Source organism: Orbicella franksi, chromosome 1, assembly GCF_964199315.1.
Source record: "Orbicella franksi chromosome 1, jaOrbFran1.1, whole genome shotgun sequence".
NCBI lineage: Eukaryota > Metazoa > Cnidaria > Anthozoa > Scleractinia > Merulinidae > Orbicella > Orbicella franksi.
The window spans coordinates 17,333,351-17,349,352 of record NC_138145.1 but is presented as its reverse complement, the minus strand read 5'-3'; the positions used below and the strand labels follow the sequence as shown (position 1 = coordinate 17,349,352).

The following is a 16,002-nucleotide window of genomic DNA, read 5'->3' as shown; positions in this document are numbered from 1 at the left end:
ATGTACCGTGTTTCCATCGAGTTATAGAAACACGAGTGGAAGTTTGGGAGAACGAGAAATGCTGTGGGAACACGAGCCGCAGGCGAGTGTTTCCACAGCTTTTTCGAGTTCTCCCAAACTTTTACGAGTGTTTCTATAACTCGATAGAAACATGAAGAACATGTTTTCTGTTTCTTTTAGAAAACACCGCGATGAAAAAAAGGAAAACAACTTGTCAACTTTGATTATCAAAATGTAACTTCTTTTTGCTCGCGCCATCATTACGTCGACCGCTCGTGCTAGTTCTGTGTTTACATCGAGTTATAGAAACACGATTTTTAACCAATCAGCGCGCGTATTTTCTCAGTACCGTTTTCTAAAAAGAAATAAAATATCTGAATCACACAGTGAAATCCCAATTTTGATTTCTAAATTCATTAATAATGCACTGTAATAAATCTACATAGTCAAAGTAATGAGAGTTTGGCAGAAATCAAAATTAAATCTTTTTGAAAACTCGTAACGTTTTCAACTCCACAAAAAATGCCAGTGATAAAAACACTGAATAGCAAAATGGAATCACCATTTTCATTTTCTACTGATCAATAATTCGTTTTGATAAAGCCGTATTGTCAAAGTATTTGGAATTCAGCAGAAATCGAAACTAACCTCTTTGATTGAGTGGATACACAATTGACATTTTGGAACTTGAAAACACTCGTCCCCCTGCCCTGTAGAACTTTTGAATAGCAAAGTGCAGTTACTACTATTTTTGTTTTACTTCATCAACATTTCATTTTAACATTTGCACAGATTGCACAAACCAAAAATAGTCCAAACTTTTTCATTGCCAGTCGTCATATTTTCCAAATACTTAGCAGATTTGGGTAGCTTGCAAAATGTATTGTTTTCAAACTCATGCTGAAGGGATAAGTGTTAATAAATAACTGAATGGTGAAGTCATATCTGTACCAATGGGCCACTGTACAGTAACTACAAATACCACAGACATGCATAGCCAAACAGAGGTCAAATGAAAACTAACAGACATCGCAACCAACAACATGCATTCTACATAAATTTGTTGAAAGTGGATAACACCTCAGAGAAGAATGTGAATAATAATGTCAATAAACATAAACAAAGAATTCTTCAAAATAAATTACAGGCAAGCCATAGAATTTGTAAAACAGCTTTTCAGAGAGTAATAATATTAGTTACCCAATAACTCTATTCTCATTGTCAACTGTAACAACCACTGCTAAAACCAATCAGTCCTTAACATATTTTGATAACGAATCTTCAATTTAGCAGTTACTCAATTATCAATTTGCCAAATTATATTCACTTTCTTAACACTGTGGCCACAACAGCAGCGTTTTTGTTCAGCATGTCAATAAAAATTCATTGGACTACAAAATGAAGTCTCTTGTTGTTTCTTGTTTTAAAATGGTTTAAGGCAACGGTCACTCCAAAAGCTGTAAATAAACATATATTTTTTGTCAACGCTAATAAAAACCTCGCACTAAGTTTAGCCATTTACAGAAGTTTCAGCCTCTAAAGTGCAGGTTTTCCTTATGAAATTCGTCTTCAAGGAAGCCCAAAATTTGACATAAAGGCTGCCATTTTGAACAGCACTCAGCAGCCAGGCTGCACCTCTGTTGCGTCATTCCATCCAAGAGATTTTGTCCAAATGGCTTCTGAAAAGCATTTTAACTACCACTCTGGGTTATGGCTGCTCTTGAGCCATATTATTTTGAGGCAAACAGATTTGGAAAAGACTTCCAAAAGTGTTAAAAACTATGCTCTATCTCGGCAATATCAAACGTAAGTTTCCACAATTCTTCTAGCTCATTCCTTTAGTGATCCGTCCTTCTACTCCCATGTTTTTTGATGTTCACTCAAACGAGATGGAGGTTAACTCGATAACCTCGGGGTTCTATTAGCCTCCATGCACAAACTAAAGACCATTGTCACCTTTAATTGTTATGTATGACTATTGTATCTTTTTTCTTTGTTTATACTAATATTGTAATTTCAAAACATTAACTGTAAGTGCAAAATAATGTGAAGTTGAAGTTAAAGTTCAGAAATGATAGCATTAAAGATAGTGGATAATCACTTGGAAAAAATACATTAGAATGCAAGTCAGTTGCAAACAAAGACAATAAAAGTAAGCTTCTTGGAGTGACCTTTTTTAAGTTGAAAAAAATCCCTTGACTTCTGATGCCGAGTTTCATTTTTCACTAGCTAGAAAGGAAATTTTTGGAAGAAAATTATCTTTACAATTGGACTGCAGAAATATTTTAAAATATACATGTACATGTAGAACAAGAACGAATGAAATGATCAGGCATCTACATTCAGAAGTGTTCAGACACACTCTCCTGGAAAATTACTTTATTTCTTCAGTTGGCCCCTTCCCTCTGTAAAGAGTCCAACCTGCCCATTTGTTTTAACTTGTTTTTCAGGGGAAGGGGGAGGGGGGTGTTAAATGATGAATTTCAGTCAGAATTTCCTTTCAACTCCTTCTATCCAGTATCCCTTATAATTAGCCCCAATCTCTTTCTTTTGCCTGTTTTGATCCATATGATGGGTGATCATATTACAGTGTAGCAGTGAAACAGCAGCTCAGCACTCTTTCAGCCATAAATTTCTAAGCCCTTCCAGTTGAGGTAAAAAAGGACAGAATTTCCTGTTGGTGTCAATGATAAATTTATGCAGATTATCTGACTGTTTCGTACAATCCTAGAACTTTGAATTGGAAGTATGGATTATATCGAGTCTCCATTCTAATAAGGAAGTCTTTCCAAATCTCCTTTTCAACATACAAATTGCAGTTTTGATATTTGTTATTACTGTTAAGCCCCTCTTCCAAAGAGCTTCCCCTTCTTACATACATGTATGGGCAAAAATCAGCAAGTCCAACAGGGGTTTCAAGGAGGAAATACAGTAAAAACATAAAATATAACCAAATGAAATGTTATCCACTTTAAAACTAATTTACTTTTGGAGCCAATGAAAGTATTTTAAATTATTTGCATGTCTGTGGTATTTCAAAATTAAAAGCAGAACTTGGTTTACATCAAGGAATGTAATGATCAACTCAAAACTAATCCTTAACCTGGGGAACCCTGGGAAATAATAGTGAATCATGAAAGGGTTGAAGAGTTGGGGGAGGGGGGTGGATTGAGGAAGTCATTACAGTATGTCCCATTCTGAGGTGCCCAAAGGAACACCTGTCAAGTTGCCAACCACAAAGAAAAAAAGTGGACAAGTTTCATTAAGTAGTTTGTCTAGTGTAAAAGCACTGATGCTTTGAGAACCTGTCAAGCCATTATAAAAAGGTAGTAATCAGAGACTGATCAGTTATGGTCTGATTCAACTGGTTTACTTTAGGTGAAGTTTGTGTTGAGGCTGGTTGAAGAACGTCATGTGAGTTCTGTTGAGGTCAAGAAATACCGTAGTGACTACTGTAGGGGTGAGTAGTTGCTGGTATAAGTTGAGTAATGTCCGTTCTTACACTGTAGTTAGTTTGGTGGTCACTTTTTGAATGGAATTAGTTCAGTAGTTTGGTCTACGTATTTTTTTTTTGCAAAGGTACAGTATAAAAGGGAACCTTCCCATTTTCTCCATTTATTCCCCAGGTGAACTTTCCCTGATTTTGAAAAACAAAAATTTCCCTGACTATTTTGGATCCTGTAATAATAGTGCATTAATTAAAAAAGCAAAAAAAATGGTGGTGCATTTTAATTATTTTTCTGCTGTAGAATTTGATGACTTGAGCACCCTGTAGGGATGTCCTTGGGGCATTCCCCTGAATGAACCAGGTTAAGTCTTGATTTGATCATTGCATAAGAACACAAGTGTTTACCTGGTCCTGGATTGCAAAAAAAAAAAAAAAAAATCATCATCATTCTAGTAAGAGTAAGCTTGTGGATAGTATCCTCCTCCTGTCTTGTCCTCAGGTATTTTGTCTTCAGCTGTTCAAAAGAAGAAATAGAAAAAATTTAGATACTGTACAAATGTTTATGGCATAGTGGCATAACACCAGTTGAAATAGTCCCCAAATTAAGAAGCCTTCCAAAGTCCTTTCAGAGTGATGATCTTGAACACAGCACTTTACTCAAACAGAAACTAACTTCACCAAGGACTACAAATGGATACCAGCAACCTACGGTGGAACCCCATTAATACGGTCACCAACAGGCCATGAAAATTTGGCTGTATAAATGGGTTGACTGTATTAATGGGGTAGGGTCATGACTGATCTAAACTGAGTGACGTTTTAACAGAAGTAACAGATATTAATATCACAATTGCACTTCTGAACCACTGTTCTATTATAAACATCCGGAATGCAGATAGAAATTTTAAAAAATTGAAACTTCAATCAGTTCATACAATATTTAGATTGGAAAGATGAACACAACCTTCACCCAGACAATCACACTAAGATACAAACTACTAATACTCCTAGGTTTAAACCATTTATTATATAACTGCCATTTTCAACTAAATGTAGACAACTCTGAAGCAAAATTCCCACTTGTTTTCAAGTCAGGTAAGTCACGACTCCAATCACTTGTCCCTGAACCTACGTCACAACTCACTTCAAACCGAGGAAGACTGGTGTGAATGGTTGACCAAAATGGCGGCAATTTTGAATGTCTTTAAAAAATTATAAAAAAATTGCGTTTTATGCAAATCGAAAAAATTTTTCCGAGAAAGTTAACTTGGTGAAGAATCAGATGAGAAAGCAAAAATTTGACATTATGGGCACTTTAAATGTTGCCAGGTCTGAAACAGCTAGGGTTAATACTTAAATAGGGTATCAAATTTTTGGTCAGGACATTAATTAATAGGGTAGGAAAAATTGGAGCAAAAAGAATCGATTTGGCTCTTAAATAGGGCAAGGGTTTTCGGAAGTGCCTCCACCCAATTTTTCTGGGAGTACCCCCTCCCCTGTGGGCATAGGGAGGGGATGTGGTGGTTTCAACTTGACTGACACAAATATGTACATTACAAGTAAAAGCATTGCAAACAAATTAATTTCCAAAACATATAGCAGTTTACGCATAAGCTTAATTGCCATGTGTTGTCTCATTCCAGATAAATTACACTAAAAACTCTGGTTATGATTAAACAAAGACAAATAATTCATCTGAGATAAAATTATTCACCTTCTAGGGCACGCAGATATAGCCATTCTATTTATTTGATCTTGTCTGCTGTGTGTGTGTGTGTGTGTGTGTGTGTGTGTGTGTGTGTGTGTGTGTGTGTGTGTGTGTGTGTGTGTGTGTGTGTGTGTGTGTGAGTGTGTGTGGTGGGGGGGAGGGTAGCACTCGCGATAATACTGAAGCTTTCGCCGTTGGGGGGGAACAACACTCACGAAAACACACATATAGCGGGAGGGGACATACATGATGATGTTTCGTGCAGAACGAAGCTAACTTAGAAGCAAGCTGGAACCCGATCAAAAGGGGAAGAAGTACATATTACTACAGTAGGCAATGTAAATAAATCAAATATATTTTGTTTGTCCAAAAAGCTTACCTGCAATCCGAGTTCAATCGCTCGCCAACAGAGTTCTCCAGCTCCAAGCGAAGTTCATTCCTGAATAAATTACACCAGGTACACTGATTAGGAGAAAGTCCTCCATACGAATAAAGCATGAGAGCACTAAAAGGAAAGGTACTAAATACACAGTGAATAAGAACAAATTAACCTTTTAGTCTGCCTTTTTTCAGCCTCGTTCAACTTTGGCGGTTCAACAACATGGACGACCTGTGTTGCAAAGAATGGTGGGAGCGTTCACTCATCTCGCGCGTGACCCGCGCGAGTTGGTGTCGTGACAATATTCGCGCGTAATCCAGGTAGATTTCAGGGAGAACCCCTCCCCCGGGATATGTTGATCCACTTTCATTCATGCCTTCATGGTTGATATTTTAGTTGAAGTCTGTTGTGACGGGTCCGAACCTCCCTCTTCGTACCTCCTGGCAGGAAATTTATAGGTAGTTAGGTAGTCAGCCATTAGGCATTTTTACAAATAATAATAACTTGAGTTTGTTAGCTCGCAAGGGCTAAACGCGCGAGAATTCCTCTCATGGCTAATCCTAAATCGAAGAAAGCTGTAAGAACGAAGAATTCTATGGCACTGCTATAACTCTCCAACCTGGTTGTGATGGCGTCTTGCCATCTCGCGCTAACAAAGTCGGCTATCTTCCGGAAGGGGGTGTTCCACGAACATTTGGGTGGGGGGTGTGCGGCGCGTCGACACTTTAAAAGCAAACAACGCTATTTTCCCTACTCTTTTTCAAACCTGATCCTTACATGTAAATCGTTATACAGTATATTCAGGCAAGGCCTTACCCAACAAGTGCCTCGGTTCAGACAAGAGACACATGAACTAGAAAAATAAAAAAGTTAGCTAAAGTTAGAAATAAGCTCTACACTCTCGTATTCTCGGTATGAGACTGGAACTAGCTCACAATGGAGGCTCGTACGGAGAATATCATTAAAAGGAGATTAGAGTCATTTGCATTTGAAAAGACTTCCCGCATTAGTCTCAGTTACAAGCTAGTTCCAGTCCAATACCGAGGGTACGAATATAGTGACCGGAATATGCAAACATTTTTCAGACAAATTCAGGCCAAACTGGCTTCAAAACTACAGGTGTACCCTCACCGATAAATCCGGTCAACGAAATGTACACAAAAAATAATTATAAAATTAAAACGGCATTCAATAGAATCTACTACCGCGGACTAGCATCCAGACCGCGCAGACTCTCCCCTTGGATGTGGTATCAGCTGCTCCTTGTCTCACAGTACCCCGGCACAGTACGTCCTACAAGGCGCATCATGGGAATTCAACTGAGATATCTACCGATAATTCTCAGTAAGGTTGTTACATGATTTCGCGTTAAAGAAGCTATTACATTTTACGTTAAAAAGTTGTTAAAATTCCGTTAAAGAAAGTGTTAAATTTTGCATCAAACGTTGTTGCGATTCGAGTTAATGTTACATTTCACGTTAGATTTTGCGTTAGTTGTTTCATATTGCGGCGTAACATGGATCTAGCAGGGTACACGCAGTCTGACACTCGCCGGGTGATACGCACCTTTGTGACTCACGCCCCGTCCACCCCGGGGAACGGCTAGGGACTCCCACATAAAAAGGACGCGGGTGCTCGTCGGCAATTTTGAAAAGAACCCCTAAGAGATACCAAGATCCTGTTTTTTGGGCGTGGCATGAAATGTTTTTTCACCTCATAAGAGGTACCAATTCTAAGATAACACATTCTCTCTCCTGTCACATTTTTTTTTCGGTTCAATGCCCTAAAAGTTACCGCAAAAGCTCCCGCTATGAACCTTTTGAGGCTCAACACCCTAAGAGGTGTCAAAATCGCTTTTTTTTTAACCCCTAAACGTTACGACGAGCACCTCGCTCCGCCCCCGTCCATTTTACATGGGAGTACCCCCGCGCCTCCACACCACGCTGAATAAATTTGAAAACGGCGTTTTCACTCTGAAAATGCTTCAAATGTTTTCCTTCCACACTGCGCCGGAGGAATTCGATAACTCAACAATAACAGATCAAACCCGGAGATTGCGTGAGCAATCTGTAGGGTAGTTGTGGTGTAGATTATGCAATCACGAACTGCAGTGCAATCCGAGCGCTAAAACTTTTACCCTGGGTATCAGATGTTTTTTCTCGCGCGCGGCGGACGGAAATACTTCGCTTCGCTTCGGCGGCCGAAGGCCGGCACAAGCAATAGAAATAAACCGCGCAAGAAAAATCTCTGGCACCCAGGGTATAAAATTTTGCCCACAGACAAACATTTCTGGGCTTTTTGTTCAAGCTGATACACTTTGACACTTGAATAGGCTGATGAGCTATCATACCGCTAAGTCACACAAGAACATGTTACATATATAGTTCATGTCATTTACGTTTATAAGGGAAAATTGTAGCATTTTGGCAACTATATCAAAGTGTCGTAAACGACCAGACGTAAATTACGCATATGTAATATGAATAGTCAGGAACTGCCTTTTACATGCACAGTGGTGTTGATACAGGATAAAGGATAATGCATGTCTCAGTCTAGTTGTCCATGAACGCTTATTTCCATTTTCTCTATTAAGCATGACATGACTACGGGTGCTTTCCATTAGACCAAAAATTACGGTATGGGTTTTCGGGAATTTCCCTTGGCGAATGGAACAGCATCTTCCAAAATTCCTGGGAAAGAGGACAACGTTGCAAGGTATACCGAAAATTCCATGCGACTGTCTTCCCAGAAAGTTCCGGAATTTTCTGTTGAATCGTTCGCTTTACGGAAATTCAACAATTTCCGGATACTCTGGAAACTTTTCCAGGAAATCTATCTACCATATGCACCAGTTTCAGAATTTTTGGCATTTTTGGTTGAATGCAAAGTAGACTACATGAAGGAGTATTTCTACCTCCCACTGGATGGGATTCTAGTCCATCAAAATGTTACAAGCCATTAATACACCTGGGTGGAGTGAAGCACTGTAGGAGTTAAGTGTCTCAGTGTCGAAGAACATTGGACAGTGACCCCAACCAGGGCTCTAACCCAGGCCGCTGGATCTGGGTGGGAAAGAGGGGGCAACCTGCACCGTTTACAATTTCCTTGTAAGTGGCCAAACGAACAATAAGGTACACAACACAAACAATGTCCCTAGTCTGTTGCAGCCTAACAATAAGAAATCAAACTAGACTTGAGGTTTTAAAGAGGTGCAAGTCAACTGGATCTGGGGTTCAGTGCTCTGGAGTGCTGAATTAATTGCTGATTCTTTATGATTACTTTTCAAAACTGAATGAAGTAGTGGGCATTTGAATTTCATATTGTTCACAACAGGAAAATTAAAATACATGGAAAGTAGAAATGCCATTCCACCCTACATCCACCGATATGTGGTAGGAGATCAGGTACTGTACATGTAGCAAGTACATCTAAGAGCAAAATTGGTTTATCGGTAATTTTAATTGTAATTCATTTTTTGCAAGAGGCCTGCTTTATGGGTTTACTTAAGGCATATTATAGCCTGCTCCTGAGTTTCCTGTTACAAATACGTGTTGTAGTTATCGCAGGAGGTTTTACATTTACCGAAGGTTCCAAACAAGATTCCTTTCGTTTTACGCAGAAGAATCTCGAGCAAAGTGCATTCTCCCAGAAACTGTTTCTCCAGATCAACCCTCTGTCAGGGTTGAATGGTGTCGGTCTAAAACCCCGAATGAAACAAATTTAATAGGCCATGTTGATGTAAGTACTTCTAAGGTTGAACGTTGATGGCTTTTTCAGCAATATGTTTCAATATTATTATTATTAATTTTTACGTGTAAATTTAGGGTGTAAGTGAGCTATATATTTCTCATTACTTGAAGCACTAGGCAGACCAGTGAAGTTATCTGAGGTCAGGGTGGCTTGAAAATGCCGTGCATCAACCAAGCAGCTGCACTCATGAGGTTATCCGTAGTGCTGGCTAACACAACATGGAAATGACTTCAGAGAGCTGGAGCTGACTGTTGTGTTCCTGTAGGTCTTGCGAGTACTTTGATATGCATTGACTACATGTGAGGAAAATGATCCCTGCATTTTGAGATCAAAAGAAAACTTGACTTTAAATGTTGTGTGGTTTGATTTAGGCGTATTATAGCCTGCTTCTGGGTTAGTTCTGTTGCGAGTAGTAGTTAACGCAGGAGATCTTACCCCATGGCCTGATTGGCAATGAAAACATAGTAAAACAGCAAAAGGTAAGTACAAGTCCACTATAGATGTATCTTTGCGTATTGTACATGAAAATTCAGAATATAAGTGAGCTGCTGTCGCTGGAACAGCAAGCGGACCAGTGAAGCTATCTGGGAAGTCTAATTTACCTAAAGATTCAGCATTGAAAGAAAGCTGGGTGGGGAAGAGAATTTTAAGAGACCATGGTCTAGGAAGGGGCCTATTCTTAATCAGTTTGCTCATGTAAAACTACTGTAAATCAAATTTGAGGTAAAGTGTAACCAAACACGGTCGTGCAATTTTTAAGGTCTTATATCTCAACAACATTATAGCATTAAATTGTAAACAATCATTTTACCTCATCAATTTGGACCATCTCTTTTTCCGGCAAGCCTGCTTGAAAACTATTTTTGTGCTACAGAAGGAAAATATAAATACGAAGAGAAGAGATAAAGGAGTAACTATCTAATGTCGATCTCCCGAAGCCCGATTATATTAAATTGTTTTGTTCCTTTTCTGCTTTAAGAAAAAACTTCGCATAAGAGGTTTCTGTATACATCAGGGTGGTTTCAAGATTAGGCGGAAAAGGCATCGAGTGTTAACCACAATAACATAAAGTATCGTATCGTATCGTAATATGCGTACATCGACTACACTAGTTAGGTGGTGGTTTGACTCGAACGAAAGGTGAAAAATCATCCTTCTTCTTTCAAAGACATCCGAAATTTGCCGTTGTCTGTTTAACTGCTTGTCTCACTTCTTTTATCTTCCAGCAGTAAAGAACTGGGTTCAAAGATGAGTTGAGGAAAACCAGGGTGGCAGCGAAAGCCTCGACTATAAAGAGGGAAGGAGTATTACCGCGAATTGTTTTAACTGTTGTCACTACAGCATACGGTAGATTACAAACTACTAAGGTAATGTGAACCCAGAGGGCACTCAAAACTGTCTTCTTGTACTTTTCGACGTTAAGGCTTGACGCAGCCTGTCGCCCTTGGTTCAAATGATCTTCAACTCGTGACTTTTGCCGTCGAAGCATGAGATATATTTTAAAGTAGCAAATGGTGGCGATTACCACAGCAGTAACGATTACAATGAAACATCCTATTAAGAAAATACGTTGATCCAGTAAGTACAGTAAAGCATTTGCGAAGCTTATAAACCATATGAGGGCAATAACAAGTCGTATCCTTGTAAGAGTCACGAGCTCTCTATAATGCATCCTTAACGTCAAGGCTAGCAGTCGGTCGGCGCTTATTGCAGTCAACGTGAAGACGGAGACGCCACAAAGCCCTGCGGCGGTAATGTACGCCAAACGCTCACTGATAAAACAGAGTTTCCAGGATTTGCTGATGACGGACACGACATGCATAATGAAAAGTGGTTGCGAAATCACTCCCACTCCGAGATCTGTAGTCGCAAGACATCTGAACAGGAGTCTTGATGGCGGATGAAGCGTTGAGTCTCGATGGCTTAAGGCGGTGAGGATCAAAATATTTCCTAGGGTTGCTGTTATGGATAGAACGACATTTGGAGATGCAGCCACGTACGAGCTTATTGCCTGTTTAGAATCTTGAATCAGATCTACAGAAGCTGAACAAATTGACCCCTTTAGTAGGCCACTAGCTTCATGCTCAGCTCCAAATTCGATCATTTGCTCCCCAAATACTATCACCATTTAGGGAACACCACTTGCTTTAAAACTTTTTTTGTTAGGTCTGTGAATATTGATAAATTAATGAAAGCTGTCCGTACACAAACTGAAATTTACCATCTAAATTAAACAAACACCTCAGCAGGTCATTGCACACACAAACCTTTTCCAACCATTGTGTTATCCAAACACAAGTGACAAATTAAATCAAGTGAGTAATAAAAATCCCTACTAAATAAAGACACGCATAAAAGTAATTCCAGCATTATCTCATTTGAGGAACGATAGAATTTTTAAACGGAAAAGATATGGAGAAAGTCAGTTTAGAGACGTGGAAGTGTAGTTTTAATCCGGCAATGAATATCAACAAAACACCTCTTGAAAAGGAGGTACAGACGCAAATAATTATCTGTCATGGTGGCGAAACTTTCAGGTGTATGTATTTGTCTCCTTACTTTTAAGGATCCGATCTCGCATGGTGGATTGCTAACAGCCATCGCAGTAGGTGCAAAAAATATAATATATATTTCCTAATGATGTTTTTGTTACCTATGCGGTTGTTTAACGTCTAATTCATACAGCAAAGGAAACCGCCACTGGCGAATATGGCCAAAATAAAGGAGTCTGATTCCGTTTGAAATTAGCCCGCGTGGCAGGTGCAACTGAGCAAGTGAAGCCTCAAAAGTCATCACGAGGTTTGCGAGCGCGCGTGGGAGAAATTAAGAGCCCTTTCCTCGTGCCCGTTGTAACCCCACTCCCGAAACACAATCCCCATAATTATTACAAGGAAGCAAGGAGACAAAGAATAGTTGTAAGATTCTTTTACAATCCAATCTAGAAACAAACAAACAAAACCTTTAGTTTTAGACAGAGCTGTTTTCAATTGAGTTTCGAAAAGTAATTGGTTTTGCATCAACTACGCTACATGATTGGCTCAAAAAAACTCGCGCCACTTTTTCATCCAATCAGAAGTAAAACCAAAACCAATCATGACTCACTCACACGCGTTTTCCCGCGCTTTGCGTCAACTGCACGTAATTTCCTCGAGTTTGGACTGGTTCACTATATTGTCTTTAGTATTAAAACCCCCATTTGGGCCAGATCCCCTTATGACCACACCCATTTGGAACTTTTACCACTTATGAACCTATTTATGGCCCTGACTGGTCTATATCATATATAAAGCTAACCTGGAAAATGTAGGTTCTTGTAGCAGTTTACTGTGTTTAAAAACCAATGCTTCCTGAAATATCAGTATTCACCACAACCAGTCCATTGGCGTAAGCCGGAGTTTAGTGAGAGGTCTGCTGAATTGTAATAACAAAAAAACTCATCTGCGAGTTTGGCTTGTTTGCAGTCGCTTCTTATGCCTACACTGACAAATGTATGCCAAATGTCAGTTAGAGGTTAAGACAATCACCATGTTTTCTAGTTTGTGTTTGAAACCTTCTCTTAACTTTACTCGACTGCATTGTTCTTATACACAAATATAAAAGGATTTAGGGGAAATTTCACCTGAGGCGTAAATAGTTATTAAAGAAAAGATCATGGTAGTTAAGAACCATTTCTTCCTGAAATATCACCCAAAAATTAATTATTCACGTTTTATGCATCAATGTTTACGGTTACGAATCATTAAGTCTTGAGAGATCTATAAACTCAAAGCATGAAACAAAACAAAACAAATAAAAACAAGAAAGCTAAACAAAACAAAGCCAAAACAGCTGGAGGTCCTGACTATTCTGACGAGTTAACTGGAACAACTATCTGCATGTTGAATAGAAGATTTTTGTTTCGTCATCATTTGTTGTCGTTATTCAATGATTCATTTCCCCATGAAAAGCTTCTTTGTTTGTTCTTGTTACCTTCCCTACCCTCCACTGCTTGGTCAAACATCCATTATACTGAAATGTCCACAGAGTTCATTTTTAAAACCGCTTTTCTCAACAAAACGGGAAAGTCAAGTTTTAATAGTGACTTTCCAGCTGTTTTTGAGAAGGCGGCGTTTTTCAATAGTAAGACGAAATTAAACTCTAAATGACTAATTTTGTACCACTTTAAATTAAACTTGAAAAATTCAAACTGGCAGATTTCAAGCATAATCTTTACTCAATTCACAATCTGTCGACCTTTTATCTTTTAACTGAACGACGAATCCCATTTTGCGCCGCATTCCTTCTTCTAAGAAATCGGAAAGTACCAGTTAAGGCTTGGTAGAACTCGGCATTCCGCAAGCAGTACACCCACGGGTTGATTGCCGACGAAGTCAATGCGAGCGCTTCGACTGGCCTCCATACCGTATAGAAAATCAATCTTTTACCCAGGCAATGCACAAAAGAAGTCACTAAACTCGGCAACCAACAAACGACAAACAGCCCCACCACAATGCTGATCGTCTTAGCAGCCTTGAAGTTCTTTTTCCTTCTTATCACAACGTCTTGATTCTGTGCAGTATTGACAGTTATTCGCCTGGACTGCATTGAAGCAGCCTTTAAGTTCCGAATAGAGCAGAAAATTATGAGAATCATTGGTATTAAAATCGTGATTATTGCAAAAGAGAAATATAATCTTGGTAGCACTGAAACATCCTCCACCAAGAACCTCGAGCAGGGGAGAACCAAGGACATAAACCAAACGGTGGCTATCAGCACGTAACATCTTGGGTAAGTGATAATGTCTTCGTAGCGGAGAGGATAAAAAATGGCGATGTGCCTCTCCAAGGTAACACAGCATAAGTTGAATGCAGTAACCACTGTTGTATGGATCCAGAGATAGTCAATAGCTTTACTGTAGGTTTGCAAATATGTATCTGTTTTAAAAAGCAAGCATCTGAAAAGAATATATACCGGGTCTATAACAAGTCCTACTAAAATGTCCGCAGCCGCCAATGAAGTTAGGAACAAGTTAGAAATTGTTCTAAGCGACCTATTTCTAGAGATCAGCCACAACACAACCGCGTTTCCAACTATGGTCGCCAGACCTGCGATACCATACCACGTTGATAAAACTATCTTTGCTGCCATGCTGAACTCTTCACTATCACAACAAGTGCTGTTCATCTTTGTTATGTCGTCGATTTTCTTTCCTTCCAGGGCTGAACTAGCAGTTAATTTATTTTTCTGATCATTAATTTGGCGGTGACAGGTCAGAACGAAACAAATTCAGAATATTTCTAAAAGTCTCCAGCATGTTTGAGTTTCTGTCACCTGACACTTCAAATCGGACACGGCTTGCCAATATGGTCGTCCCGGCAAGGACGGCTGTTTTCGCAGCTCATCGCGCTGACTGTTTTTACGCGCTTTGAATATTCTCTCACAAGGGTGAAACACTTATGTTCTCAAATAGACATGCAATGACACGATTCAGCAAGTGAAATGTGAAGTCAACTGAAAGGAAAACTTGAATACATAAACAAGGAATCGAAAAAAGTTTGTATTCGATATTTGATTGGTTCAAATCCCAAACCAAAGGGTGAATTGTTTATGCTGTGGCTTGTGATTGGTTAACATTGCCTAAATGTCCTGCTTCCAGCTGTCGCATTACAAAGCAATTATGCCAAAAAACATGACTGAGCTTGGGCTGATATAACTTAGTTTTATTTGACGGGTGCAGATGGCTAAGGTTATAAGTTGAGCTGTTTTATTGAAAAGCTGTCTCATCAATTTTAAATTTTTCCCAACTTCGAAGAAATTACCTCAGTCATTGTTCCGTATTTGTAGCAAATGTATTTATCTCACTGACGGTTCTTAAACTCAATCAGTTGTTTATAAACATGAAAGATAAAAACTTTAAAAACGCAAAAGGCGACTTGCGTTGTTATGACTTTAGCGATACACCGGCAACTGAAGTTTGCTTTGTGGTTTACGGGCCAAAACTTAGACTACGAGCAAAAGAAAGACTGCTCACAGTCTAACTAAAACTGATTTAAGGGACGAGTCAACTGAAGTATTTGTTGCTTATCGCTATCTACTGAACTCTGCGCAAATGGCTTTTAAAGTTGTGTTGACTTAACTTTTCCGTCCTACTTATTAATTATCACGCACTCGCGTGTCAATTATTTGAATATAATTGATGTTGAAATATATAACCAGTTATATCTCTAAACTGCTTTCGTTGACAAAAAGTGTGAGCCAACTTTTAATTGTGACTTTCCAGCTGTTTTTCAAGACCTACACCTTATTAATAAGTAAGAAAAAACTGTAGTCTAATGATGCCTTATACATGCAACCTTTAAAATATACATGAAAAAGTCCGATTCGCACATAACGTACCTTATGTCCATTCAATTCCCTATTTGTTGATCTCTAAACTAAAAGCGAAAGCGATTCTATGGCGAATTTTTCGTACGTCTAAGACGCAAAGTACGTCTTTAACTAAGCGTCATAGAAATCGAGCATCATAGAATTGAAATCGTCCTTTCGCCGCAATAAATCAAACTAAACGCAGCCGCTTCCGCGGACTGGTGGCGGCGCATACCGTTTACGCAAGCAAATCATTTACTAAAACGTTGCCCAAGAAGAGCACCTAGACTAGGCAACCAGCAAACAACGCACAGAAGAAAGCTTGCTAACTTCGGGTCAAATGAAGGAAACTGATTAAAACAAAATGAGAAA

General features: G+C 39.1%; 2 protein-coding genes and 1 long non-coding RNA gene across 3 annotated transcripts; all 3 read right to left on the bottom strand.

Moving 5' to 3' along the window:
• Positions 1 to 1,340: 1,340 nt before the first annotated feature.
• On the bottom strand, positions 1,341 to 5,862 carry LOC145493856 (uncharacterized). The gene is made up of 3 exons (XR_014050186.1): positions 5,708 to 5,862; positions 5,536 to 5,595; positions 1,341 to 3,962 (listed from the first exon to the last, which is right to left on the bottom strand). It is a non-coding gene; the product is annotated as an uncharacterized LOC145493856 (long non-coding RNA).
• Positions 5,863 to 10,447: 4,585 nt separating this feature from the next.
• LOC145482126 (adenosine receptor A3-like) lies at positions 10,448 to 11,413 on the bottom strand. The gene has a single exon (XM_081460761.1). The coding sequence runs from the start codon at positions 11,411 to 11,413 to the stop codon at positions 10,448 to 10,450; it is 966 nt and encodes a 321-aa protein (XP_081316887.1).
• A 2,068-nt stretch (positions 11,414 to 13,481) lies between these two features.
• LOC145483489 (beta-1 adrenergic receptor-like) lies at positions 13,482 to 14,647 on the bottom strand. Its single transcript, XM_081462005.1, has one exon. It carries the CDS (start codon positions 14,446 to 14,448, stop codon positions 13,522 to 13,524), a length of 927 nt encoding a protein of 308 aa, XP_081318131.1. The 5' UTR covers positions 14,449 to 14,647; the 3' UTR covers positions 13,482 to 13,521.
• Between the last annotated feature and the right edge of the window lie 1,355 nt (positions 14,648 to 16,002).